The 26,584-nt window shown below is 46.5% G+C and overlaps 1 protein-coding gene and 1 pseudogene across 2 annotated transcripts in view; both read left to right on the top strand.

Moving 5' to 3' along the window:
* The window catches only part of LOC147622754 (uncharacterized), a 72,658-nt gene that overhangs the window by 8,997 nt on the left and 37,077 nt on the right, over positions 1–26,584 (top strand). Inside the window, exons 3-4 of one of the 2 annotated variants that reach the window (XM_086822382.1) lie at positions 17,973–18,081; positions 19,137–19,318. In XM_086822382.1, coding sequence (XP_086678508.1) covers positions 17,973–18,081; positions 19,137–19,318 — 291 coding nt within the window. Of the gene's footprint in view, positions 1–17,972; positions 18,082–19,136; positions 19,525–26,584 lie in introns of those variants that run through there. The other variant, XM_086822383.1, reaches the window with a different exon arrangement.
* LOC147622755 (uncharacterized) lies at positions 16,987–17,576 on the top strand (annotated as a pseudogene).

Genomic DNA, 26,584 nt, shown 5'->3' with positions numbered 1-26,584 from the left:
GTGTCCGGACCACTGCCACCGCCCGATGAAGGTCCCCGTCTGTCTCGGAAGTCCAATCCAGCAGTCCATGTCTTCAGTCCCCTCTGCAACAATCCAGCTATCCACAGCTATCTCCTCTGCTCCAGTCTGCAACAGAATCCTCGATCCTGTCTGCCCATGAGTTTTATACGGCTCACTCATCAACCAAATCCAAAGTCCTGCCGGCAAGCTGGTCTTCATCTCCTCCAGAGATCCACCAAGCTCCCATGTCCCCGAAGCATCTGTCAACTCACCGTCTAGAGCTGACTGCTTCTCTACCATCGGAAAGGATGAAGGTTTATCAGAGGTCACCTGAAGCGCCGGCTGCTTCTGAGATATACCAATCTCCCTCTGAATCTCCCACCAACCTGTATCACACATCTGACACTCCGACTGGCTTGACTGTAAAGTCAACCTGATGTGGCTCAATCCACCATCAGCAATGATGAGCTTACTCACAATGACCATGCCAAGGCCATTCCTCCTGTGAATGTTGAACTGCAAATCTCCAGCGGATCAGTGAAGTCCATTCCTGGCTCCAGAATCAAGTGCTAAGTACATCATGCATAGGACCAAAAGAACTTGAAAACATCTTCCCGAGAACCACCTACAGGCCGGAAATCCACAGCCACAAGCTTCTCCTGATGCTCTCCTCCAAGCTTCTTTTCTGAGAATGATACTTCCCTCACAAGGGTCCTTCTCCAATGCAAATGAAACAACCCATAGTTGACCGTCAAGTACTCCTGCAACCACTCACCAACAACAGATCCCTGAGCATTCTGTGCTAGTTCCCCCTCATCTGGTACATGTCCCACATGCACCCCAGGTTCTAGGTCCACAACCTATAACTGAGTCCTGGAACATAAAGAACTTGAGAGGTATGCAAACCTCCCCTCCCGTTCGGGATCAGACACTGGTCTCCAGCACCACCAACCTGAACAGTCGACCCATCCCCAATCACAACCTGTCCTCCCATATCCCGAAGATTCTGGAGTCCCTCTGTCGATGGAGACATGCATTGACGCACCACTGTCCACTAGCCATGTCCTCGATGTAGAAAAATGGAGCTCTGCCTCACTGGATGAGGACAGCTCCCTCCCAAAGAGATCTCCGTGCAAAAATGCCATCTGTCTGGCTACAGCACCTGAAGAAGACTCTGCATTCTCCTTCCTGTGCGGACAATCTCAGCATATGTGATCTGGATCACCACACTCGAAGCAACTGCACTGCTGCTGCTTCTTGGAAGCCTCCTGCTTGCCCTTAGGCTTACCTTGTACCTGCTGTTTCTTCTTCTGATTCTGGGACTCATGTCCCATGAACGCATCCGTACCCCCTCTTTCGCCGAAAGGAGCCTTGAACCGTTCCTCCTGATCCAACACCATGGGAACCAACTCTTCCCACGTTAGATCGGTCATCCTACCCGAAGTGATGAGAGAAGAATAGAATGCACTATACGTCTCAGGTAGATGACACAGCACAATGATCGCCATGTCTTCGGATGATATCTTCTTCCCGGCAGCCTGCAACTCCTGATGCATTGCCTGATGCCTGTTGATATAATCCTTCATTGAAGCAAAGTTTGATGGCTTGAGGGTTCGCATCGAAACCTCCATCGAAACTCTCATCAGAGTCATCCTGTTGTACAACTCTGCTAGACGGAGCCATATGTCCTGTGCTCCCGTCATATCACTGATGTGCTCAATGACCTCCGACTTACAGTTGAGAAAGATGAATGACCGGATGTGTGCATTCAACCGATCCCACTGTACTGCCTCCTTCTCTGCCCTCTGACGAAGAGCTGTTGCAGAAAACCTCGACGAAAATGTCGATCCAATAAAGGAGCTCTCCCCCTCTGAGACTATAGGACGTGGATTCGGGATCCCGACCATATTGAATAGGTCATGGGACTCCAGTACTGACTCCATCAGCACCTTCCAAACTCGATAGTTTGACTGTCCTACCAATCGGTTTTCTGATGGAAACTGAGGAAGAGTTGGTATCCTCCACTCCATCCACTCTTCCATACTTGCACCCTTGTTGTCTTCACCGTCGTCTTGCACCACTTCTTTGCCTTTGGATCTTGTCTCGTCGTCCAACATGGCTGCACACTTTGCACCTTAATGACAACAAAGAATCCTCAAAAGAAGTGTACCTTATTCTTGCTCGAGAAGCACCCCACTTGGTGCTGCTGTCCACGCGAGAAAACGCAGCAAACACGTTGCTGTACTGGGTTGAAAACGCAGCCAAACTGCTGCAGGACCGGGGCACAATGACACACGATGAACTCCTCCTCTAGGGCTGAAAACAGGCCGTTTTCCCCCTTCTTTGCTTGCTGAAAACGCAGCGTACTTGCTGCTTTTCGGGTGTCCTTGTGGCTGAAAAACGCAGGTCTATTTGCAGCCCACTTCTGCTGCACTTTTTGGCACGAAAAACCTTCTGTTTGCTCAAAAAACAAAGGCTTGATGGGTACCCTAGGTGCCTAGCAACTTGTGGAAGGTGTCAACGACACAGTGTGACCAAGAAAACTGTCGAAAATGGGCTGAGAACCCAAAAACGCCATAGTTTTGCCCCTCTCCTTGCTGAAAAATGCCAATGCTCTTGGTGACGATCTGCTGTAGCCTTCGCGTGAACACCGAGGAACTAGAGTCTATGCTCTGATACCATGTGAAGAATGGCAGCGGAAGAATTGTGGCAAAGAGCAAACTTGAGAGAGAGAGAAATTGGACAAGACAAGTGGTCCATTCATGAACAAGAAGGGATACAAAATGGGTGAAGAGGCCTGGCGAGGGACTTGCTCGTGGGTAAGGGCTTTGACAATGGCGCTACACTGACTTACTGATTGAAGAAGGGAGAGGCCCTTTTTATACTTCCTTAAAGTGAAAGTAGGGCACGTCTTCCAATTTCTCAATAGTAGACTGGTCCTAAAAAATACCAGACTGGCTCTAAAAATAGCAGACTAACCTGGGTGGCCAACCCACAACCAAAGGCTGGACTAACATGACTCACATGTGGAAAATAACGAACTTTAACAACCCGCCGGTCGGAGAAGGAAGAAAACCAATCACGACGGTTAGTCATGTGGGAGGTTGCACCACTGTCCATAATCCAAGTACAAGACTCGGAAGTAACGAAAGCCGAACTCGGGCTTTCAAGTGAGATGAACAACTGATCATGAGTGGTAATAGCAGTCGAAGCAGACTCCGACACCTCCTTGCCTTTGCCTTTCTGATCCTTCTTCTTCTTGAAGCATTTACTCTCAGTATGGCCATGCTTCCCACAGTAAGAACAGTCAATAGAGGAGCTCTTAGAAGAGTCCCCTTTCTGCTTCGAAGTACCCTTCCTCTTCTTCTTACCCTTGTTCTTTGCCACCATATCACCATCCCCGCCGGTAGGAGAGCGAGAAGTGACTCTGCTCTCCACCTGCATAACCATGGGAACGAGATCTTCCCAAGTGATGGGTGTGGTGCGATCAGATGAGACAATAGAAGTAAACAAAGCATCAAACCTCTTAGGAAGTTTGGACAAAAGAAAAATAGCCATATCGGATGAATCGATAGACTTGCCACAGACGGCAATCTCCTCCCGAAGTTCGGCCATGCGTTCGAAACTTCGATGAAGGCAGAGAGTGAGGAAAAATCTTGTACCCGTAGTTGGAAGAGCTGAGTCGCCAACGTAATGATTCTGCCGGGAGTCTTCATCTCAAACATAGAGCTCAAAGCTCTCCAAATCGCCGGAGCCGTATCCACCGTGCGGAGTCGAGTAAGCACAGAGTCATGACAGTTGAGGATGAGGAAGGGGAAAGCGTAGTTGTTGCGGGCATTCCATTGATCCACATCGCCCTGTACTGCACTGCCTGTGCCGACAACAGGAAGCTGAGAGAACACCGTCACATAAGTGTGGAGTTCATGAGAGTGAAGAACCGAGGTGACCTTCAGCTTCCACACAGGGAAGTTAAGACCATCAAGCTTCGATGCATCAGAGAAGATAGGAAGAGCCGGAGGAGGGTTGGCCATGATGAAGGGATGACTTTCTCAAAGAGTTACGTACCCGTGTAGATGTCCTCTCAAGGATGAAGGTGTGTCAGAATATGCAGCGGAGATGATGACCAGATCTGGGAACACGAGCAAAACGCAATGCAGAAAATCACGGCACAAGAGAGAGAGTGGTAGAGGCGTGTAAGTTTGCTCTATATACACAAGAAGATCCCGGAATATGATACAATACTGGCAAGGGGGCCATTTTATATGGCCCCCCAACAGCAATCGGCCTGCTGTAGGGCAGCCGACAAGACACAAAAGGAGCCCACGACCTACATTCAGCAGTCGGCCAGCATAAAAGGGTCCACGACCTGTCCAGACCAGTCGGCCAGCTCCAAAGTGTGAACACAAGCATACTGATGCAGTCGGCCAGCAACTGGGTTCTCTTGCCATCACAGGGCAGCCTCCCAAGCGAAGAAAAAATAGGGAAAAATGGGGGAAAAATACGGGGAGTGAGGAAAAATGATAAAACACCTACAAAGGGCGGGCACACCCACAACAAAGGCCCTGGTGTCTTGTAAAGACAGGAGATGACTTCTAACACCCCCTTTCAGCTCCTGGCTGTTAAACCAACCACTGGGAGCTGGGGTGCCGCATGAGCAAATACTGAGATAGCGACTTCGTGAAGAGGTCCACCGTATTGTCCTCCGTCGAACAGAACTCTAGCAAGATGTCATCAGCAACGATCCGTTCACAAACAAAGTGCCTCTGGATGACCATGGGTTCCTCCAATGGAAACCCAAGCCTGCAATGCAACCTTTGCATCCTCACCACCTCACAAGCAGCATCACAAGCAGCCCGGTACTGTGCCTTTGTCGTCGACAAGGCAAAAGATGACTGCCTCTTACTGCTCCGAAAAACTGCTCCTGGGCCTGAAGTAGATCTTCTCGTGTCCGGATCTCCTCCCCAAACTGAGTCACTCCAACCGTGGAGTCAGACTCCAACAATCAATCCCCCTCTTGTGTAAAAGAGTCCATGATCCTTCGCATGCTGTAGAAACCACAAGATACGCAATCCTGCCTCCCAAAGAGTCATCTGCAACCATGAGCTCAATTGCCTCATCAGGAAGCTCCCGTCCAATTTGGTGTCCATCAACCAGATCAATGAACCATTTTGCTTTTGAGTCAAAGAGGCATCACACTGCTCACAAGGATCAACACCTGTTACGGTGCAAAACCAAGTCCTGGAGACCTGCTGAAGACCACCCAAGGCCTTTTGAAACCTGTCAACCACCCCCTCTGAATCCGGAACCACAAAACCTGGAGAATCCACCTCCTTTTGCAAGTAATCAACTGCCACGTGCCTGGCTTTCTGTGAGGTCCTCGTGGAAAGAACATCCTCATCTACATGAGTTTCTTTGTCCCGAATGCTACGAGACATCAGAGCATAAGTTACCTGTTCAGTTTCTTTGTCCCGAATGCTACGAGACATCAGAGCATAAGTTACCTGTTCAATTTCCTCTGACTGACGAACACAAGAACCACCAACATTAGTACTGGAAAGTTCCTGCCAGTTGCTGCCATCTACTGTCAAGCTATCCACCATCTGGTCTGGGAAAGCCTGCACCTGAAGCGTATCCACACTTAAGTGGCCATTACCAGACTGCCACTCATCACAAACCTGAGGACCTGAGAGAGAGAGTGCTGAAAGCTTGTAAACTCCATTCTCCACTCCGCCTTCCCAAACCACCTGGCCTGTTGCCTTGTCCCGGAGAGCAACAAAATGCTCATCAAACTCCACCCGTACGCCAGTCTTGCAAACGTGATGCACTGACAACAGATGAAAACCAAGGGATGGAACATACAACACCTGGGAGGAATGCTTTCCCCCTCTGCCATCGGGAACTATCTCCAACCTGCCCTCACTGTGAACTGGGATAGTGGACGTATCCCCAGTAAGAATGTGACCAGAATAATTGCAGAGATCCTGTAAATCGGAACGGGAAGGAGTCATGTGCTTGGAAGCACCACTGTCTAGAATCCACTCCTGAGTATCCGTTGCGGAGAATCCTCCAACCTCCTCCCTGCCTGAAGAAAATGAAACATCGGTGTCCATCACCTCCAGGTGCACAAAAGCCGGAGACTTCATGATTGCTGCTGAGGAATCTTCACCCTTCTCGGTCTTCCGCTTGGGACACTGCCTCCAATAGTGGCCTCTCTCGCCACAATCATTACAGGTCCTCTCTGCCTTCAGTTTCTCGCGGTCAACGTCGGACTTCCTCTCAGAAGACTTTTCCGATGAAGCCTTTCCTTTGCTCGAGTTACAGCCTTTCGACTGTTGGCCAGTTAAGGCCTCCGAACCTCCACCCTGAGGAGGGTTCGTGAATCGTTTCTCTTGGTCCAAGACCATGGGCACAAGCTCCTCCCAAGTAATGGTGTTGAGCCTGCCATTGGTAATCAAAGATGAGTAAAATGCTGAGTACCGAGAGGGCAAGTGCGACAACAATGTTATGGCCATGTCCTATGACGATATCTCCTTCCCAGCCTGAAGAACTTCCTGCTGAAGAGCCTGCAAATATGCTCCCGCATCGTCAACGACTTTGCAGGGCTCATAACTTTCAAGGAAATCCTCTTCATGGGCGATACCCTATTGAAAAGAGAAGCCAAATGGTACCATATACCTCTGGCAGCGTCATATGCTTTACATGATTGATTACGTGCGGTGTGCAATTGAGAAAGATAAACGAACGGACCCTGGCATTGACACGATCCCATAACTGTGTCTGAGCCTCCCGGTCCTTTCGGATCGACGGTAACTCCCCTTCCTCTACTTCCGGCCGTGGAACCCCAACAACGACGAAATCAGCGAGGTCGTAAGACTCCAGAAGAGATTCCATCATAACCTTCCATATGCCGTTGTTGTTCCCGTCCAACTGACGGTCCACCGGGAACGTGGGGTCTCGGCCATCTCTAACAGATCTGCCATTGCGGGGATGTACTCTGAAAAAGGGTGGGTGGGTGGGAACAAAGAAGAACTTACTCCTGCAAGTGGCTGTCCAGCAAATCAGCCCGCCGTCCTCTTGCTTCTCCTCTTCCCGAACAGTCCCGTTCAGTCCACCAATCAGCAACACAACAATCCCCCTCTTGCTCACACAAATCCCAAGAACTATCTAGAGCCTAGGCTTTGATACCATGTCAGAATACGCAGCGGAGATGATGACCAGATCTGGGAACACAAGAGCAAAACGCAATGCAGAAAATCACAGCATGAGAGAGAGTGGTAGAGGCGTGTAACTCTGCTCTATATACACAAGAAGATCCCGGAATATGATACAATACTGGCAAGGGTGCTGCTTACCACGAATGCAAGAACTACAGCGTCCCTGTCGCTGCCAACATCTGGCAAGCCAACCACCATCTGGTCCCGGAAAGCTCGCTGCAGCGCATCCACGTTCAAGTGACCAAACCGAAAGTGCCACAAGTCACCAATCTGAGAGCTTGTCAATGAGAAGAGTGCTGAGAGTTTGTCAATGAGAAGAGTGCTGAGAGTTTGTATATACCATTCTCCACTCCGCCTTCCCAAACAACTTGGCCAGTCTCTCGGTCCCGTAGAGCAATAGAATGCTCCTTAAACTCCACCTAGAAGCCAGTCTTGTAAACCTCATGCACTGACAAGAGATGAAAACCAAGTACGGGGACATAAAGAACACGAGGGGGCCATTTTATATGGCCCCCCAACAGCAGTCGGTGTTGGGGTAAAGGCATTATGCCCACCCTTATAGTGTGTACTAGCCCATAAGTTGTATAGTACATAGTACACTTAGTACTTTTAATGTACTAAGTGCACTGTGTACTAGAGCAAATATACATGTGTGATAGGGGAGTCACACACTCATACTGTGAGTTGACTTATCCCCACATGTCTGTCTCTCTCTCTCTCTCCCTTCTTCTCTGTGTATGTCTCCCACATGAAACCCTAATTTTCAGCTGAGCTTCCAAAGCTCATTCAACTGGTATCAGAGCCTGCAGGTGAGAATTGGTGTGTTGCTTCTGCTGAAGCTTCAAGGCACGATTGGAGCTGTTGATCCGTGTCGGCGAGATTTGAAGCTTCTCCTCCTTTTGGCTCACATTCTCCATCGCTTCCAGCCGACCAGGCCGTCGAGACAACAAAACTGCTACACTGGCCGTTGAGAACATTGGTGTCAGCACGTCGACTAGCACGTCGACTGTAGAAAAGCTGCGTGTGCAGAACTGGTCACTGGTCAACGAGCTGCAGCGCTGGAAGTCGTCTGGGTGTGCTGCGTGTGCAGAACCGGTCGCTGGTCGCGTGTGCGCAGAGCTGTTGAGCCGTAGTCGCCTACGAGCGAGCCGTCGAAGCCAGGCTGGGCGAGCACAACCCGCCACCATCTGTGTGCAACCCGCCAGCTTCGGTGAGAGCAGGTGCCTCCGACAGTGCCTCTATAGCGTTGGACTCGTCCATCGCCAGGATACCCCACCCACGAGTGTTGCTGTGTGTGGGTCTGATTCGCCACTACCTGCCAGCTCATAGCTAGCCCCCCCTAATCAGCGTTGCCTGTCTACGCCAACCTGCACGAATAAAGCTGCCATCTCAATACCTGCACAGCAGCAGCATCATCAGTTCACGAATCAGAGCAATACGACTCCTCCCTTTCTGAAACAAAAATCAGAAATTGTCTGAGGTATTTTGCTTCAATTTTTTGGGATTTTGCATGTCCATTATCATCAATTGAGCAGGTACAGGTCCAAATTGCTCAGATTTGAGCACAATTGGCAACAATTAGGTGACATTGGTCACATTCCGCGTCAATTTGCAGGAAATTGGGTGTCAACATTTGGGGCTTTTGATGTAATTGTGCCATTGGACATTCATACATGCTGTATGATGTGAGCAATCTCACATTCGGGCCAAAATTGCAGGAAATTGGAGTGCAAATCAAAGGGCTTTTGTGCCAATTGTGTTGATTTGCATGCAGGCATTGGCATTTGATGCTTTGGGCAATGTGTTGATGCCTGTCAAGCACTCAATGTGCCAGTAAATCTGTGCATTAATGTACCATTCATGATCAGAAATTGATCTTGAATCAAGGGGCTTTTCAAGATTTTGTGCTTGTTGAGCTTGGTAAAGCAGCAGGGAAGACTTTTATGCCTTGAACCCTCAGAAATCCACTTGCAGTCAAGGGGCTTTTGCACAATTTCTGTCCGAGACTGTTGTATGCAGTGGTGAGGACTGTCAAGGTCTGATTTTCACTCATTTGGACAGCCAGGAGAGCATTTATTGCTATTGTACTTGCTGGTACAGATTTGGTACAACTTTGTACATTGATTTGAGTGAGGAAAAGGCTCATTTTCAGCTGCTGTACTTGCCGGTACAGATTTGGTACATCATTGGTGAGCACTTAGTACTGTTGTACAATGTTTTGGAAGGGGAACAGAGCACATCTAAGGTGCTGTCATAAATCTGCAGCAACTAGATTTTGGTGATTTTATCACATTCAGTGGGAGGAGAGTTGCATTCGTGCTTCCGCAGTGGGAGATAAACTTTGGGAGAACAACTGTGAGCACTTTGTGTGCTTTGGTGCAGTGTTTGCACATCTTGCAGGGAGTCAGGCATTGACTGCGTCAAAGGTTGCATATTGCTATGGCAACCACAGGTGAGAGCTCTTCATTGCTTCACATCAAAAAGCTTGAAGGCTCACATAATTATGACATTTGGCAAACCCAGTGCTATAATGTGTTGCTCCAGAAAAAGCAGCACAAGTCCATCAAAGAAAGGGATGTGATGTCTGCTTCTCTTACTGCTGAAGAATGGGAAGATATGGATGAGCTAGCAAGATCCACCATCATGTTGTCTGTGTCAGACTCTTTACTTTTCAGCATACGTGAAGAGAAGACAGCTTGGGGAATGTGGCAAAGATTGCAGGACTTGTATGCCCAGCAAAGTGCCTCAAGCAAAGTGTATTTGTTGAAGAAACTCATAGGTCTTCAAATGAAGGAAGGGGCGTCTATGACAGCCCATCTAAATGAGTTTAATGGTGTTGTCAGCCAGGTCATCAATCAAAAGTTGGCAATGGACGATGAGTTCAAAGCCACCTTTCTCTTATGCACTTTGCCAGAGAGTTGGGACACATTCAAGACAGCCACTAGCAATTCAAATGCTATGCTGTCATATGCAGATGTGGAGGGTGCTCTCCTTCAAGAGGAGATGAACAGGAAGAACAACTCTGTTGGAAAGTCCAATGCAATGAATGCATGTGGGAGATCCCAGCAAAGGGGTAAAAGCCAAGAATGGGGAAGGAGCAAGTCCCGCTCCAAAAAGAACTTGGAATGCCATTATTGTGGCAAGAAGGGACATTTCAAAAAGCAATGCTACAAATGGAAGAATGATCAAAAGGAAAAGGGCAAAGGAAAAGACAAAGACAAAGATGAAGCCAAAGATGCAAAGCCAAAGGGCAAAAGTGGAGTCAAGATTGAAGAAGTCAATGTGTCACATGCAGGTGACAGTGAGGATGAAGTCCTATTCATGTCTTCACTTAATGCCCATTCACTTCATGCAGGAGATGGTCATGGTATGCACTCATCATGGATCATTGATTCAGGTGCCTCCTTTCATGTCACAGGTTGCAGAGACTTGTTTGCTAGGTATACTGCTGGCAATGAAGGAGTAGTTTATTTGGGTGACAACCATGCATGCCAGATTCTTGGCAGAGGTGATGTGAGGCTTGTGTTTTTAGATGACTCACAGCTTATGCTCCATGATGTCAGGCATGTGCCTGAGATCAAGAAGAACCTGATTTCTACTGGACAGCTTGATGATGCTGATTATGTTACCACATTTGGTCGTGGAAAGTGGAAGATTAGTAAGGGCTCACTGGTTGTTGCCAGAGGCTCTAAGGTGGACACTCTTTACTTCATGCATGCTAATGTTTGTCACCATGCTAATGTAAATGCAACCGAGCTGCCGGAAATCTCTGTGGCATAGCCGGTTGGGACACATGAGTGTCAAAGGAATGGAGCAATTGTCTCGTTTTGGTTACTTGCCTTCTCTAAAGTTCTCAAGTTTTCAGTTTTGTGAGCATTGTATATATGGAAGGCAACTCCAGTGCCCCCACAAGAAAGCTCTTGGACAGAAAGATGCTCAGTTAGAGCTTGTGCATACAGATGTATGTGAGATGCCTCAGCTTTCTTTGGGAGGGGCAAAATATTTTGTGTCTTTTATTGATGATGCCACACGCAAGGTGTGGGTTTATCCTCTTCGTTTGAAGAGTGATACATTCTCAGTGTTTGAGAAGTTTGTTGCTCATGTTGAGAATCAAACTGGCAAAACACTGAAGGCTTTGCGTTCCGACAATGGTGGAGAGTATATGTCCAAATAGTTTCAGGACTTTTGTGATGCTAAAGGCATCAAGAGGGAGCTCTCTACTCCTTATGATCCTCCACAAAACGGGACAGCAGAGAGGATGAACAGGACCATTCAGGAGAAGGTCCGTTCTATGTTGTCACATGCTGCGTTACCTCATGGTTTTTTGGGCTGAAGCTGTTATGACAGCCGTTCATCTTATAAACAGGTCACCTAACACGAGGCTTGGTGGGAAAGTGCCAGAGGAAGTATGGACAGGGAAGCCTCCGTCATACAAGCACTTGAGAGTGTTTGGTTGCATTGCGTACGTGCATATACGTAGGGAGATACGCACCAAACTTGATTTTGAGTCTCACAAATGCATATTCCTAGGATATGATGACAGAGGTGAAATGGGGTATAGACTTTGGGATCCAGTGAATAGAAAGATTATACGCAGCAATGATGTCATTTTTGATGAAACATGCATGTATAAGGAGTCTGCAAGGCAACAGGAGCCTGGCAGAGTCATCTTTGATGATGATGGACATCATGGACAACAACCAAGGGCTGTAAATCAGCCATTACAGCAACAAAACCAGCCCTTAAATGGTGCTGGAAATGGTCCAAATGGACAGCCAGAGATGGCAGAAGATATCCCTATGGATATCCCACAGTTAGAGGAGATACCGGGCATGATCTTTCAACCTTATGGCATGGAACAGGAGCCACCAATAGGTGATATGCAGGGTGGACAGCAACCTGCAAATGATGGTCATTGGGTACGGAGGTCCACAAGACCCTCTAGACCCCCTGACAAGTTTGTTCCAGGGGTTGACTACTTGATGCTCATTGACTGTGGGGAGCCCTCATGTTATAAGGAGGCTTTACAGAGGGCAGACAAGGCTCTTTGGGAGCGTGCTATGAAGTCAAAGATGGATTCTCTGCACAAAAATGGAACATGGAAGTTGGTGCATTTGCCTTCAGGCAAGAAGGTTTTGCCATGCAAGTGGGTTTACAGGCTCAAAGTTTCACCTGATGCAAAGCCAAGATACAAAGCCAGGTTAGTGGCTAAGGGCTTCAAGCAGGAATATGGTGTGGACTTTGATGAGATCTTCTCTCCAGTGGTGAAAATGACCACACTTAGAGCTGTTTTAGCTTTGGTTGCTCATGATGATCTGGATTTCATTCAGATGGATGTGAAGACTGCTTTTCTTTACGGTGATCTCCATGAGGAGATATATATGCAATAGCCAGAGGGTTATGCAGTGACTGGAAAGGAGAAGCTTGTATGCAAGCTGAAAAAGAGTCTTTATGGGCTCAAACAGGCACCAAGGGAATGGATACATTCATGAAATCCCAGGATTTCAGGAGGAGTGACACAGATCACTGCTTATACACCAAGAAAGCTTTGGATGGCAGTCTGTTGATCCTCATCTTGTATGTTGATGATATGTTGATTGCCGGGAAATCTCGTAAGGAGATGGATGCCTTGAAGAAGAGGCTGCATCAGACCTTTGATATGAAGGATTTGGGTGATGCAAATCACATTTTGGGTATGCGGATACTTCGGGACAGAAATCAGCATGTGTTGTATTTGTCTCAGAAGGAATACATTGGCAAAGTCTTGCAAAGGTTCAATATGGAAGGGGGGAAGAAGACTAGTACTCCTTTGCCTCCATATGTGAAACTCAGTGCTATCGACAGCCCACAGTCGGATAGTGACAGGGCTGATATGGCCAAGATTCCGTATGCTTCAGCTTGTGGCAGTCTCATGTATGCCATGGTTGCTACCAGGCCGGACATTGCATTTGCAGTGGGAGTGGTTACTAGATACATGGCCAAACCTGGCAAGAAGCATTGGGAAGCAGTGAAAGGTGTCATGAGATACCTGAAGGGCACACAGGATATGTGCATCTGCTTTGGCAAACAGGATGCATTAGTGCATGGTTACACGGATTCGGATTATGCCGATCATCCAGATAATCGGAAGTCTACTACCAGTTATGTGTTTACATTCACAGGAGGTGCTGTGTCATGGATATCCAGGATGCAGAAGTACACTGCCTTATCTACTACAGAGGCCGAGTATATTGCAGCCACAGAGGCTTGCAAGGAGGCATTATTTAACTATTTCATGAAAGAGAGAGAGAGAGAGAGAGAGAGAGAGAGAGAGAGAGAGAGATCTATTGAAGCTGTTTTATAAGATTTGTAGGGTCCTTAAATCAAGCTCTCCTTTCTTTCTAAATTCTCTTTTCTTCTCCAATGTGATTTATTCAAAGAGATCAATTGTACAAAATTACTTCATATCTTAAAAAATCGTTGAAATACTCATGCGGTTAGTGGTTGATTTGGGTTATACAGGGGATATTCCATTGTTGCATTGTGACAGTCAGAGTGCCATCCAGTTAGCAAAGAACCCTGTCTTTCATGCAAAGATGAAGCATGTGGATGTGAAGTATCACTTCATCAGAGAGGTGATAGAGAACAAGCTGATTCAGCTTGTCAAGATTCATACGGATGACAACCCGGCTGATCTGTTGACAAAGAGTTTGCCTCCAGAGCGATTTGCTCATTGCAGACACTTGATGAGCATTGGATGAGGCCACTTTCAGGCTTGATATGGCCTTGTATATTATCATGTACATGCTGATTTTTCTTTTCCTTCATTTAAGGGCACTTTGCCTTTAAGTGGGAGGTTGTTGGGGTAAAGGCATTATGCCCACCCTTATAGTGTGTACTAGCCCATAAGTTGTATAGTACATAGTACACTTAGTACTATTAATGTACTAAGTGCACTATGTGTACTAGAGCAAGTATACATGTGTGATAGGGGAGTCACACACTCATACTGTGAGTTGACTTATCCCCACATGTCTGTCTGTCTCTCTCTCCCTTCTTCTCTGTGTATGTCTCCCACATGAAACCCTAATTTTCAGCTGAGCTTCCAAAGCTCATTTAGTCGGCCTGCTGTAGGGCAGTCGATAGGACACAAAGGGAGCCCATGACCTGCATTCAGCAGTCGGCCAGCATAAAAGGGTACACGACGTGTCCAGACCAGTCGGCCAGCTCTAGAGTGTGAACAGAAGCATACTGATGCAGTCGGCAAGCAACTGGGTCCTCTTGCTATCACAGGGCAGCCTCCCAAGCCAAGAAAAAATAGGGAAAAATGGGGGAAAAATATGGGGAGTGAGGAAAAATGATAAAACACCTACAAAGGGCGGGCACACCCACAACAGAGGCCCTGGTGTCTGGTAAAGACAGGAGATGACTTCTAACAGGCGAAAGCCCGAAGATGAGGAAAACGCAGCCAAGAGAAGGCTTCTGTCTGGAAGAAAACAGCAAGCACGTACCTCAAGTAGACGACCCGGATGAGCAGAGATAAGGATGATGGCGATGAAGGACCCGAAGAAGACAGTTGTCCAGGGATGGACAGTGGGCAACGGGGTCGCAAAACACCTTCCACGCGGCAAAGGAGGGCTGAATGAACCTTGCGAAAGCAAGAGAGAGGGAGTGCACTGTTGGAGAAGAAAAACGCATAGTTCTTCTTGCTGGACAGCCACCAAAACGCAGCAAAACAACGCAGAAGAGGGGCTGAAAATGCTGGGATGGAAGCACCGGAGGCTGGGGGAATAAGCGCCAAGTGTGGGGGGAGGCTTGGAGAGGTAACACACCACTGTAGAGGGGGGTATGCTTAGAAAACGCAGCCAATAGGCTGCTGTCCAGCCTGCTGAAAAACGAGGGTGTTTTTGATGCCACACAGCGCCACCAGCCGGGGGAAAGGGGGCGCCTTCAAGGATAGAATCCAGACATTACTAAGAAGATCTGCAACTCTTCTAAATTCTTTGGTTCAGGCCATTTAAGAATGACCCTCACCTTTTCAGGATCCATCTTGACTCCGTCTTTGGAAATGATGTGGCCAAGATGCTTGACGTCTTGTGCAAAAAATTTGCACTTAGACTTTTTTAGCATAAAGGTGGATGTCAATTTACAAATTGGACACTATTGTGTCCCATCCCTTTTTGTCTTCTCCGTGCATCATGGAGACGACATATTGATGAGCACTGGGTTGTTGGGGAATTTTAAGTTTCTTAACAAGGACGTAAGGCTCGGGCTCTAGATTCCGGATGATGCCTCTTCCGAAATTTTTGATCGGCTTCAAGACTGCTAGTAGACTTCGGCAACTGCAACCATATATGCAAATATTTGCATGCTACTCAAAACTCTAGAATTAAGATCGGGGACCGTAGATTCTCCACTCGAGCAAGTTGGTTGATTCCCGAAACCACTTCACAACACGCATGCAAATGCTTTGTCCCGCTTGTTGAATTTCAGATTTCTCGCCAGGGATTTTCTGATCTGAAACTGAAGAATTCCGGCACTGATTATCCGTAGAAAAATCGCCGTAGATCTCTCCGTATCCTTCCGGGAGACTTGAAGCAAGGAACGTTGTGCTTTGTGTGGGATTGCTCCCCTCTCAAAGGCAATTAAAAAAAAAAAACAATATGGTTATTAAAGAAGCTTAAAAGCTTCTTCTTCTTCCTGTACACACAACAATAGCGCACGACTTGAAAAGGAAGTGGTGCTGCACTTCCCAGGCGCCCTACAGAGGTTGAAAGCGAGATTTGAAGCCGGATTCGTGTCTAGGACAGTTGGGCGACCTATTTTGGTGCAGTCGGGAGCCAAAACAGAGATCTTCTCCGTGTGTGTAAGGGAGGGTTCCCGTGCAGAGCTATGAAGAAGAAACAGAGCACCAAGTGCTCAGAGATGGCACCGAAGTTGTTTCCCACACAGCAGAAGGGTTGTCCTTCCTCTGATACCAGTGTTGTGCAACCCCTAGAAGCTTGGCTATGGTGTGCCAGAAGCAGGATAAGCAGAGAAACTGAGAGAGAGCGGTGGAGAGATGTGTTGGAACTGCCCCAACCTATGCACGTGTGCCCCCTTATATATTTGGACCCCCCTAAAGATTCTTTTATTTTGGGTCTCTCCAGTTCCGGTGTTTCCCACACCACCTGTGGGGATCCTCTTGAGAGCTGAGAAAGAGGCATCCTCCATGGACCAAGTGTGAAGAAATAAGTAGGAAGACTCATGGATAGAGGAAACTCTGAGGGAGAAGAAATAGCTGGAGGGGGGGACTCTGTCTCTACAGCTCCACCCTGGAACCTGTGACTCTAGAAACTTGGGAGTCTGCACCAGGTCACCGGGAAGTGGTTTCGGTGAAACCGGTATAGGGGACTCCAATCATCCGGCGGACGACCAAGAGGCTGGTCAGACGAACCAGAATCTGCATGTGTGTCCAGTCTCCTGTACACCAGCCTCTGTCTCTGAGGCTGTCTCTCCTGTCTCTGTCTAGTCTGGGGTTGCTGACTGGCATCTTGTCTCTGACTCTGCTGACCTTGACCCTGTCTCTACTGCTGCTGTGATCGCTGTCTCTGCCTCTTCACCCACTTCTCCGCCTCGCTTTCCGGGACCGGTGGCTTGCAATTCGGCTCTACAGTGTCACTTGGGGGCTCAGTGTCCTCTCTCCATTGGTGACAGAGATAGAAAGAGAATGCCTTCGATCTCTTTCTCCGACGATTTAACAGCAAGTGTTAGGGACAGGATCTTAGTAGAGCTCTTTTGGGACGAATGATTGGTTGCTCTCGAGTCTCCCTCTTGCTCCTTGATTAGGGATTGGCTGCAAGCCTCCCTGGTCATACAGAATGGGCGTATCGAAGATATTCAGCTTCTCGGAAAAGGAACATTCATGATTGTTCCATCTTCATACACTTGTTCAACTTCCCTTTCCTCTCTCCATTGGTGACATATTAATTTTCTTGGTCCCTTGGTATCCAGATTTTGACCTTGATGGCTTCGAGGATGGGTGCAAGGTACCTAGATTTCTAGTGAAAATATCTTTTACAGGGCTACCTCCTGAGTTCAGAATTCCCCGAGTGCTTGAGCAGTTTGCATCGATCTTTGGTCTCTTTTCAGTCACCTATTCCATCCATTAAAGTGGCTGTAATCCCTTCCATGGACTTCCTGGAGACCACTGCCTACAAGTGGGAGGGTACAATACGCTCTCATAGGATTACTGTGACAGGACGTCCTAACCAATGTCTCCGATGTCATTCGATGGGACATTTGGTTAAACCTTCTCAGAGGCAGACCCCCAGGTCAGAGCAGCAGCCACCACATTTTCTTGCTGTCTCTTTAGCCTTCTCCTTCTCATTGCCCTTCATATAATCCCCCCCCCCCCCCCTCCCCCTCATCTAATATTGAGGTTTGTTGGACTATGTTAGCCCATGACCAGTTAGAGAGATTAACGAACTCTTGCCATGGGATCCACTGTTTGATTATTGCAAATCTTATATAGATTTTATAAGTGAGGCTCATTTTTACATTGTATAGACCTTAGAAGCATGGAGGAAGCATGGCTCATTTTTCAAGCCCCCCCCCCCCCCCCCCCCCCCCCCCCCCCCCCCCCCCCCGCCCCTAGGATGAGAAAGATTGTTACTTTACCTTTGAGCTGCAGTCGGTTCTAGTCTATCTGTATTATTTCTAAGATTCTCCTACAATTGGCAACTTGATTAGGAGCTTGTTGCAGGGTTCTGAATTCTTCTTCTTTCTGATATTTTGCAGCTGCCCAATTGGCAAGAGACTCTTGATGCCTCTTACAAAAGGTATGTGGATACATTTCAAGCCATTGCGGATATGTTTCCACACGAGAATGTGCTTTGTGTTACACATGGTAAGTGCGTTGTACTCTTCTTTCATCATAAATGTTCTCATAATTGCTAAGTAACAATTTTTTGAAGCATTTTACCCGTCAGTCTTGGACTTTGTGTGGTGAGAATATAGTGTGCTTGGTGCCAGAGGGCATGCTCCACTAATAGGCATCTTCTTTATGGGAAGAGCATGTGAGGATTGGTTTGATCAGCACTAAATGTTTTTGTTTTGGAACAAATAGAGCTTGAGGCAGAAAGTAATCTTACCATCAAGAAGAATAGGTAGATAGAAAACTGGATTGTAGGGATGTACAAGGGATTTTAAAGTTTATGAAATCAGAGCCTCACCAAGCCCCCCTTTTTGAGAACAAACCTTGACTATCATGGATAGTAAATATGGATGTACAAAACAAGTGTTTGTATTAAGGCATTCTGGTACGAAGGCTTAAGGAACCACAATAGAGCGAAAAGAGACTCTTTGTCGTACTCAAGCCCTCTTATGGTGTGGGATATTGAGTCATGTCTCCTCGATGACAGATTGTAAGATGGATGTATCACTGCATGCATTTGTGCGTGCTTGCTTGTACTGATCTACATCTATTAACAGCAAATAGTTTGAGGTTTTTGAGGTTTCATGTCAAAATGTGTTGTGGCTCATCCTCAATATAGCGGCAATGGCCAAGTTTTGAAAAGAAAAAATGTGTTTTTTTGGGTGGAGTCCTAAATTTCCTGTGGCCACTGCATGGTCATATTGGTTTAGTATGTGTGTGTGTGTGTGTGGAGTGCGTGTGTGAGAACATATCTTGATACAAAGTTCTACACCCACTATTGGGCACTGATGACGTTAGTGGGGATGTCGTACTATGCATAATGGAGTTGATAGTTTTATAGACTTGTGGATGACTGCCATGAGTATATAACATGCACGTTTCTAAAAGGTGAATTTGGGCATCATCCTGGATTCATCTAAGTATATATTGGTTTAGTATGTTTCGTGCAATCTATGAAGTGTACTTTTGAAAGATAGGGTCATGTGTTTCTTCTCAGCAATTTTAGTGTTGCTTTTTGGTGTAAGCAGGGGAAGGAGTGGTGGTGGCAGTCTCGCATTATGAGTTGGTGACCGTGTATCAAGTGCGATACTGTGCAATTTCCCATGTACATCGATCTGTCCATAACTTTGCAACCCCGCCATCAGCTGGACCCTTTGAGTTGCTTACCAAGTCCGGTGATGAATCGGGCATAAGATTCAGCAAACGTGATGTATGATGTATCTGATGGTTATAATCATTAAAGATGCAAATTACATGCTTGCTTTCAGAAAGGATTTTTTTTTTTCCTTAACATAAAAAGTTACTATTCTTTTGAATGTTTCAAGCTGGACTTAGAGAACATGGCGATCTCCAAGGACAATTCTAAGGAGTTCAAATAAGTTAAAATTGTGTAAATAGAGGTTCGGTTTTGTGGAAGTCATAATTGTTTTGGTGTTAGTATATTGATCATAGTATTATTAAGATGTTCTATAAAACATTGCATCTTAGAATAAGAATTTGAGTGGACATATGGTGCATTTGGAGAGCGTTTTGACTCTCCATCTATAAAAACAAATGCGCACATTGCATCTTAGAATAAGAATTTGAGTTGACAGAGCTTGTAGTTTAACTCTTTGCTTGCTCCTCGAAATTTTTTATCGAAAGCGATTTTACATGTTTGTCTCATTGCCCTTTCTATATGACTCTAATCCAATTTGGCTTTGGCTTAGAGATGACCTCTTAAGCATGGATGAATCTCGATTCACCTACACAAGAAGTTTCCACTATAATTTCCACTTTGCGGATTGCGACGACAACATGAGCTTCTTCAGGGGAGGTTTAGCATAGCTAGCTCACCTAGGTATGCGGAGCCTCGTCTATGTAGAAGCTCATGATGTTGAACACTGTAAGGAAACATTAGGGAAAGGGGGCCTTCTAGATAGCTATTGTCCCAATAACAACTTTCAAGGAGCACTCTAATCCTACATGGTGCAAATTGAGGAATTGATTGAAGCTTCAATAATCAAGCCATTATCACATTCTGGACAAAGATTTTTGATAAATTACGGAAACCTAAAATTATGGAAGCCGAGCTACAAAAGATGAAGAAAATTACTATTGGTTCTTCTTCTATGTGCATGCTTTAATTTTGAGCTCACTTGTTGAGGGAGACTTTTGTAATGCTAGGTACCAAAGGTTATCATTGGCCTCCTTCGGATGTCAAAATTATTGCCATAATCTCTCTCTCTCTCTCTCTCTCTCTCTCTCTCTCTCTACTTCAGTTCTCCAGCTTTACTTTTGTTTGTTCATTTTACTTACTTTCTTGATACCAGAGGATATATGACAGATGTACATTGATGTGTCTCATAGGCCGAGTTCGGCCTCTAGAAGACGTTAATAAAATCTTTCTTTCTTTCTTTCTTTCTTTCTTTCTCTCTCATGCGCACTCTGTTGCTTGCTCTGCTGCTCGCTCTCCAGCACGCCTGCCTCCTGCCACACACCCCCCCCTCCTACCCCAATCTCGCGTGTTCCCCTTGCTCTCCCCCCACCTGCCTCTCGTGCTCCTCCTGTCCTCCCCCCCTCCTGCAGCGCGTGTCCCCTTGACCTCTTGTCGCACACCCCTTCTACCATCCTCGCGTGCTCCTCTTGCCCTTCCCCCACTTGCCTCATGCTTCACGCTTCCCTAGCCCGCCTGTCTCACCCCCTTTTCCCCCTTTTTTCATCTTTTTTTCATATCCAACCTACACACACACACAAACACACACGCACGCACACACTTTTTTTTTGGTAATATCCAGTGCAATATATTTATATGCTCATAAATTTACATGATGGGAGGTCTCCAAAATGGAGAGTATCCCAAAGATCAGAAACATAAAAAGAAAAGCTCTATGCAAGAAGCATCCATATCACCCTCATGGCAGGCATCATATAAGGATTGCCGCAATGAGGCTCGAAAAGATTCATATGACTTGTGAATTTGCCGACCCAAGTATGCCAAATTATGCTCACTCCAGATTGTCCAAAGAGCCCAATATCTCCCCCAAGAGAGAAATAGTGAGTATTGAGACAAAGACCTCATAAATCTACCAAAGACCTAGAAATGTTTCCCAAATATGTGACTCGGGAAACGGAGCCGAAGATAATATGAAATTCTCCTGAGGAGGATCCTAGAACACGGGCAGTGCCAAAGCAAATGAAGAACAGTCTCTGACGGAGCCTGACATCTTAAACATGTGGATGGTGCAATGCGACGTTTAGCAAGTGTGACACCCACTGACAATGTGCCTGTCATACATCTCCAAAGAAAAAGTCTTTGTTTCAATGGCATTTTCCACTTCCATAAAATCCCGAGATTCTTCCGCCACCATGAGAGGGGCTTCCTTATATGCCACAGAGAATTAGCATGTTGCTGAATCCATGGAGCAGGCTGAAGAAGCCTGTAAGCTTTGATGGAGGTTAAGGCGGGAAGAGGAACAGGATGAGTGCATGTAGCAGAGGGTTGCAATTGCCAATCCGTAAGCCTGTCTGTGTCAGCCACAGGAGGAACAGGTAGAAAAGGATGTAATAAATCAGCAATCTTCTTCCATATAGACCTATGATGCATTCCTAATGCATAGGAAGCAGTGGCCTGAGGAAAAGATAAGACATAGCCCTGATCATCTACTATTGGGGTAAAGGCATAATGCCCACCCTTATAGTGTGTAATATACATGTGTGATAGGGGAGTCACACACTCATATGATGAGTTGACTTATCCCCACAACTCTCTCTCTCTCTCTCTCTTGTTCTCTCTGTGTATGTCTTCCACATGAATGAACTCTAACCCTAGTTCTTCCATCTCTCCCACACAACTGGTATCAGAGCCTTCAACTGGAGCACACAGTCGAGCTGGCAGTGAAGCGCAACAATGTTTGAGATTTGATCTTCTTTTAAGGAAAGAGAGTGCTAAGCAGCGCACAGTACTGCACAGAGGGCAGGGCGCCAGTCAAGAAGGCCTGGGCTGCTCAGCTGCTGCCCAGGCACAGCCACGCTGCCCAGCAGGTGCAGCCACGTTGCGAACCAGAACCCTGGTGCGTGTAATCGTGGAGTTCTAGCGCTGCTGGCGGAGACGGCGAAGGCAGCATAGCGGGCGTCGAGCGAGGAGGCCAGCGCTTTCAGCGCTTTCAACGCTGACACGTGGCTGTGAGTGCCTAAAGGCGTTGGTCGTCGACTAGCTTACGGCTTACAACACGTTGGGGGAGCCCATCATGTAGGCTGGCGCTAGGCGAGCGAAGCGCACAGCAGGCAAGGCGTAAGAGGCGCATAGGCGCACAGGCGACTAGAAGGCACAAAGGCTCTTCATGACTGCCCCAGGCCTACGTCAAACTGCAGCACAACAGGCGCTTCTCCATCAACAAAAGCAGCCATCCGTACATCATCTCGATTGGAGCAGCCATCAAATCTGCAGCAAGAAGTGCCCCCCCCCCCCACCTGCACAAAACAACAGCAGCATCATCACCCCTTTTCCTGCAACAACAAAACCCGCCTGCAAATCAGAGAAAAAATCATAAAATTACAAGGTATTTTCCTCAATTTTTTTTGGGATTTGCAATTGAGCAAGTACAATCAACAATTGAGCAGATACAGGTATCGAATTGCTAATTTTGAGCAAAATTGGCAAAATTGGGTGACATTGGTCACAACCAGGATCAATTTGCAGGACATTGGTCACAATCAGGATCAATTTGCAGGAAATTGGTCACAATCAGGATCAATTTGCAGGAAATTGGATGTCAAAATTTGGGGCTTTTGATGTAATTGTGCAATTAAGCACTCATACATGCTGTATGATGTGAAAAATCGCACATTTGGGCAAAATTGCAGCAAATTGCAGTGCAAATCAAGGGGCTTTTGTGCCGATTTGGTTGATTTGCATGCAGGCAATCGCATTTGATGCTGTGGATAATGTGTTGATGCCTTACAAGCACTCAATGTGCCTGTAAATCAAGGGGGTTTCATGTATTTGATGTATATGTGGCCAGGGGGAAGCATCGTGAACACTCTGGATGCCTTCATGTGCGTCAATGTACCATGTATAATCAAAAATTGATCTTAAATCAAGGGGCTTTTCAAGTTCGTATGCTTGTTGAGCTTGGCAAAGCAGCAGGCAAGACATTTATGACTTGAATCCTCGAAAATCAGCTTGCAGTCAAGGGGCTTTTGCCCAATTTCTGTTTGGGACTGTTGTATGCAGTGTACAGGACTGTAAAAGTCTGATTTTCACTCATTTGGACAGCCAGGAGAGCATTTATTGCTACTGTACTTGCTGGTACAGATTTGGCACAGCTTTGTGCAAGTTTTGGCATGGCTGTACACTGTTTTGAGTGACCAAAAGGTTCAATTTCAGTTGCTGTACTTGCCGGTACAGGTTTGGTACATCATTGGTGAGCACTTGGTACTGCTGTACAGTACTTTGGAAGGGCAACAGAGCACATTTAAGGTGCTGTCCAAAATCTGCAGCAACCAGATTTTGGTGATTTCATCACAAACAGTGGGAGAAAAGTTGCATTCTTGCTTCCGCAGTGGGAGATAAAGCTTGGGAGAACAATTGTGAGCACTTTGTGTGCTTTTGGTGCAGTGTTTGCACATTTTGCAGGGAGTCAGGCATCGACAGGTTGCATATTGCTATGGCAACCACAGGTGAGAGCTCTTCATTGCTTCACATCAAGAAGCTTGAAGGCTCACATAACTATGATATTTGGCAAACCCAGTGCTACAATGTGTTGCTCCAGAAAAAGCAGCACAAGCCTATCAAAGAAAGGGGTGTAATGCCCGCTTCTCTCACTGCTGAAGAGTGGGAAGATATGGATGAGCTGGCGAGATCTACTATCATGTTGTCTGTGTCAGACTCATTACTTTTCAGCATTCGTGAAGAGAAGACAGCTTGGGGAATGTGGCAGAGATTGCAGGACTTGTATGCCCAACAAAGTGCCTCAAGAAAAGTGTATTGGTTGAGGAAACTCATAGGTCTTCAGATGAAGGAAGAGGCGTCTATGACAGCCCATCTAAATGAGTTTAATGGCATTGTCAGCCAGGTCATTAATCAAAAGTTGGCAATGGACGATGAGTTCAAAGCCACTTTTCTGTTATGCACTTTGCCAGAGAGTTGGGACACATTCAGGACAGCCACTAGCAATTCGCATGCTATGCTGTCATATGCAGATGTTGAGGGTGCTCTTCTTCAAGAAGAGATGAACAGGAAAAACAACTCTGTTGGAAAGTCCAATGCAATGAATGCACGTGGGAGATCCCAGCAAAGGGGAAAAAGCCAAGAAAGGGGAAGGAGCAAGTCTCGCTCCAAAAAGGATTTGGAATGCCATTATTGTGGTAAGAAGGGACACATTAAAAAGCAATGCTACAAATGGAAAAATGATCAAAAGGAAAAGGGAAAAGGCAAAGACAAAGAGAAAGATGAAGCCAAAGATGTAAAGCCAAAGGGAAAAAGTGGAGTCAAGATTGAAGAAATCAATGTGTCACATGCAGGTGACAGTGAGGATGAGGTCCTATTTACTTCTTCACTTGATGCCCATTCACTTCTTACAGGTGGTCATGGTATGCACTCATGGATCATTGATTCAGGTGCCTCCTTTCATGTCACAGGTTGCAGAGACTTGTTTGTCAGGTATACTGCTGGCAATGAAGGAGTGGTTTATTTGGGTGATAACCATGCATGCAAGATTCTTGGCAGAGGTGATGTGAGGCTTGTGTTTTCAGATGGCTCACAGCTTATGCTCCATGATGTCAGGCATGTGCCTGAGATCAAGAAGAATCTGCTTTCTACTGGACAGCTTGATGATGCTGATTATGTTACCACATTTGGTAGTGGAAAGTGGAAAATTAGTAAGGGCTCACTGGTTGTTGCCAGAGGCTCTAAGGTGGACACTCTTTACTTTATGCATGCAGGTGTTTGTCACCATGCTAATGTAAATGCAACCGAGCTGCCGGAAATTTCTGTGGCATAGCCGGTTGGGACACATGAGTGTCAAGGGAATGGAGCAATTGTCTCGTTTGGGTTACTTGCCTTCTCTAAAGTTTTCAAGTTTTTAGTTTTGTGAGCATTGTATATATGGTAGGCAACTACAGTGCCCCCACAAGAAAGCTCTTGGACAGAAAGATGCTCAGTTAGAGCTTGTGCATACAGATGTATGTGAGATGCCTCAGCTTTCTTTGGGAGGGGCAAAATATTTTGTGTCTTTTATAGATGATGCCACACGCAAGGTGTGGGTTTATCCTCTTCGTTTGAAGAGTGATACATTCTCAGTGTTTGAGAAGTTTGTTGCTCATGTTGAGAATCAAACTGGCAAAACACTGAAGGCTTTGCGTTCCGACAATGGTGGAGAGTATATGTCCAAACAGTTTCAGGACTTTTGTGATGCTAAAGGCATCAAGAGGGAGCTCTCTACTCCTTATGATCCTCCACAAAACGGGACAGCAGAGAGGATGAACAGGACCATTCAGGAGAAGGTCCGTTCTATGTTGTCACATGTTGCATTACCTCATGGTTTTTGGGCTGAAGCTGTTATGACAGCCGTTCACCTTATAAACAGGTCACCTAACACGAGGCTTGGTGGGAAAGTGCCAGAAGAAGTATGGACAGGGAAGCCTCCGTCATACAAGCACTTGAGAGTGTTTGGTTGCGTTGCGTACGTGCACATACGCAGGGAAATGCGCACCAAACTTGATCCTAAGTCTCACAAATGCATATTCCTAGGATATGGTGACAGAGGTGAAATGGGGTATAGACTTTGGGATCCCGTGAATAGAAAGATTATACGCAGCAATGATGTCATTTTTGATGAAACATGCATGTATAAGGAGCCTGCAAGGCAACAGGAGCCTGGCAGAGTCATCTTTGATGATGATGGACATCATGGACAACAACAAAGGGCTGTAAATCAGCCATTACAGCAGGAAAACCAGCCCTTAAATGGTGCTGAAAATGGTCCAAATGGACAGCCAGAGATGGCAGAAGATATCCCTATGGATATACCACAGTTAGAGGAGATCCTGACAGGTTTGTTCCAAGGGTTGACTACTTGATGCTTACTGACTGTGGGGAGCCCTCATGTTATAAGGAGGCTTTACAGAGGGCAGACAAAGCTCTATGGGAGCGTGCCATGAAGTCAGAGATGGATTCTCTGCATAAAAATCGAACTTGGAAGTTGGTGCATTTGCCTGCAGGCAAGAAGGTTTTGCCATGCAAATGGGTATACAGGCTCAAAGTTGCACTAGATGCAAAGCCAAGATACAAAGCCAGGTTAGTGGCTAAGGGCTTCAAGCAGGAATATGGTGTGGACTTTGAGGAGATCTTCTCTCCAGTGGTCAAAATGACCACACTTAGAGCTGTGTTGGCTTTGGTTGCGCATGATGATCTGGACTTGATTCAGATGGATGTGAAGACTGCTTTTCTTCACGGTGATCTCCATGAGGAGATATATATGCAGCAGCCAGAGGG

This window comes from Cibotium barometz, chromosome 28 (genome assembly GCF_041138505.1).
Source record: "Cibotium barometz isolate CiBa-2024 chromosome 28, ASM4113850v1, whole genome shotgun sequence".
Taxonomy (NCBI): Eukaryota; Viridiplantae; Streptophyta; class Polypodiopsida; order Cyatheales; family Cibotiaceae; genus Cibotium; species Cibotium barometz.
This window is presented reverse-complemented; position numbering and strand designations above follow the sequence as displayed.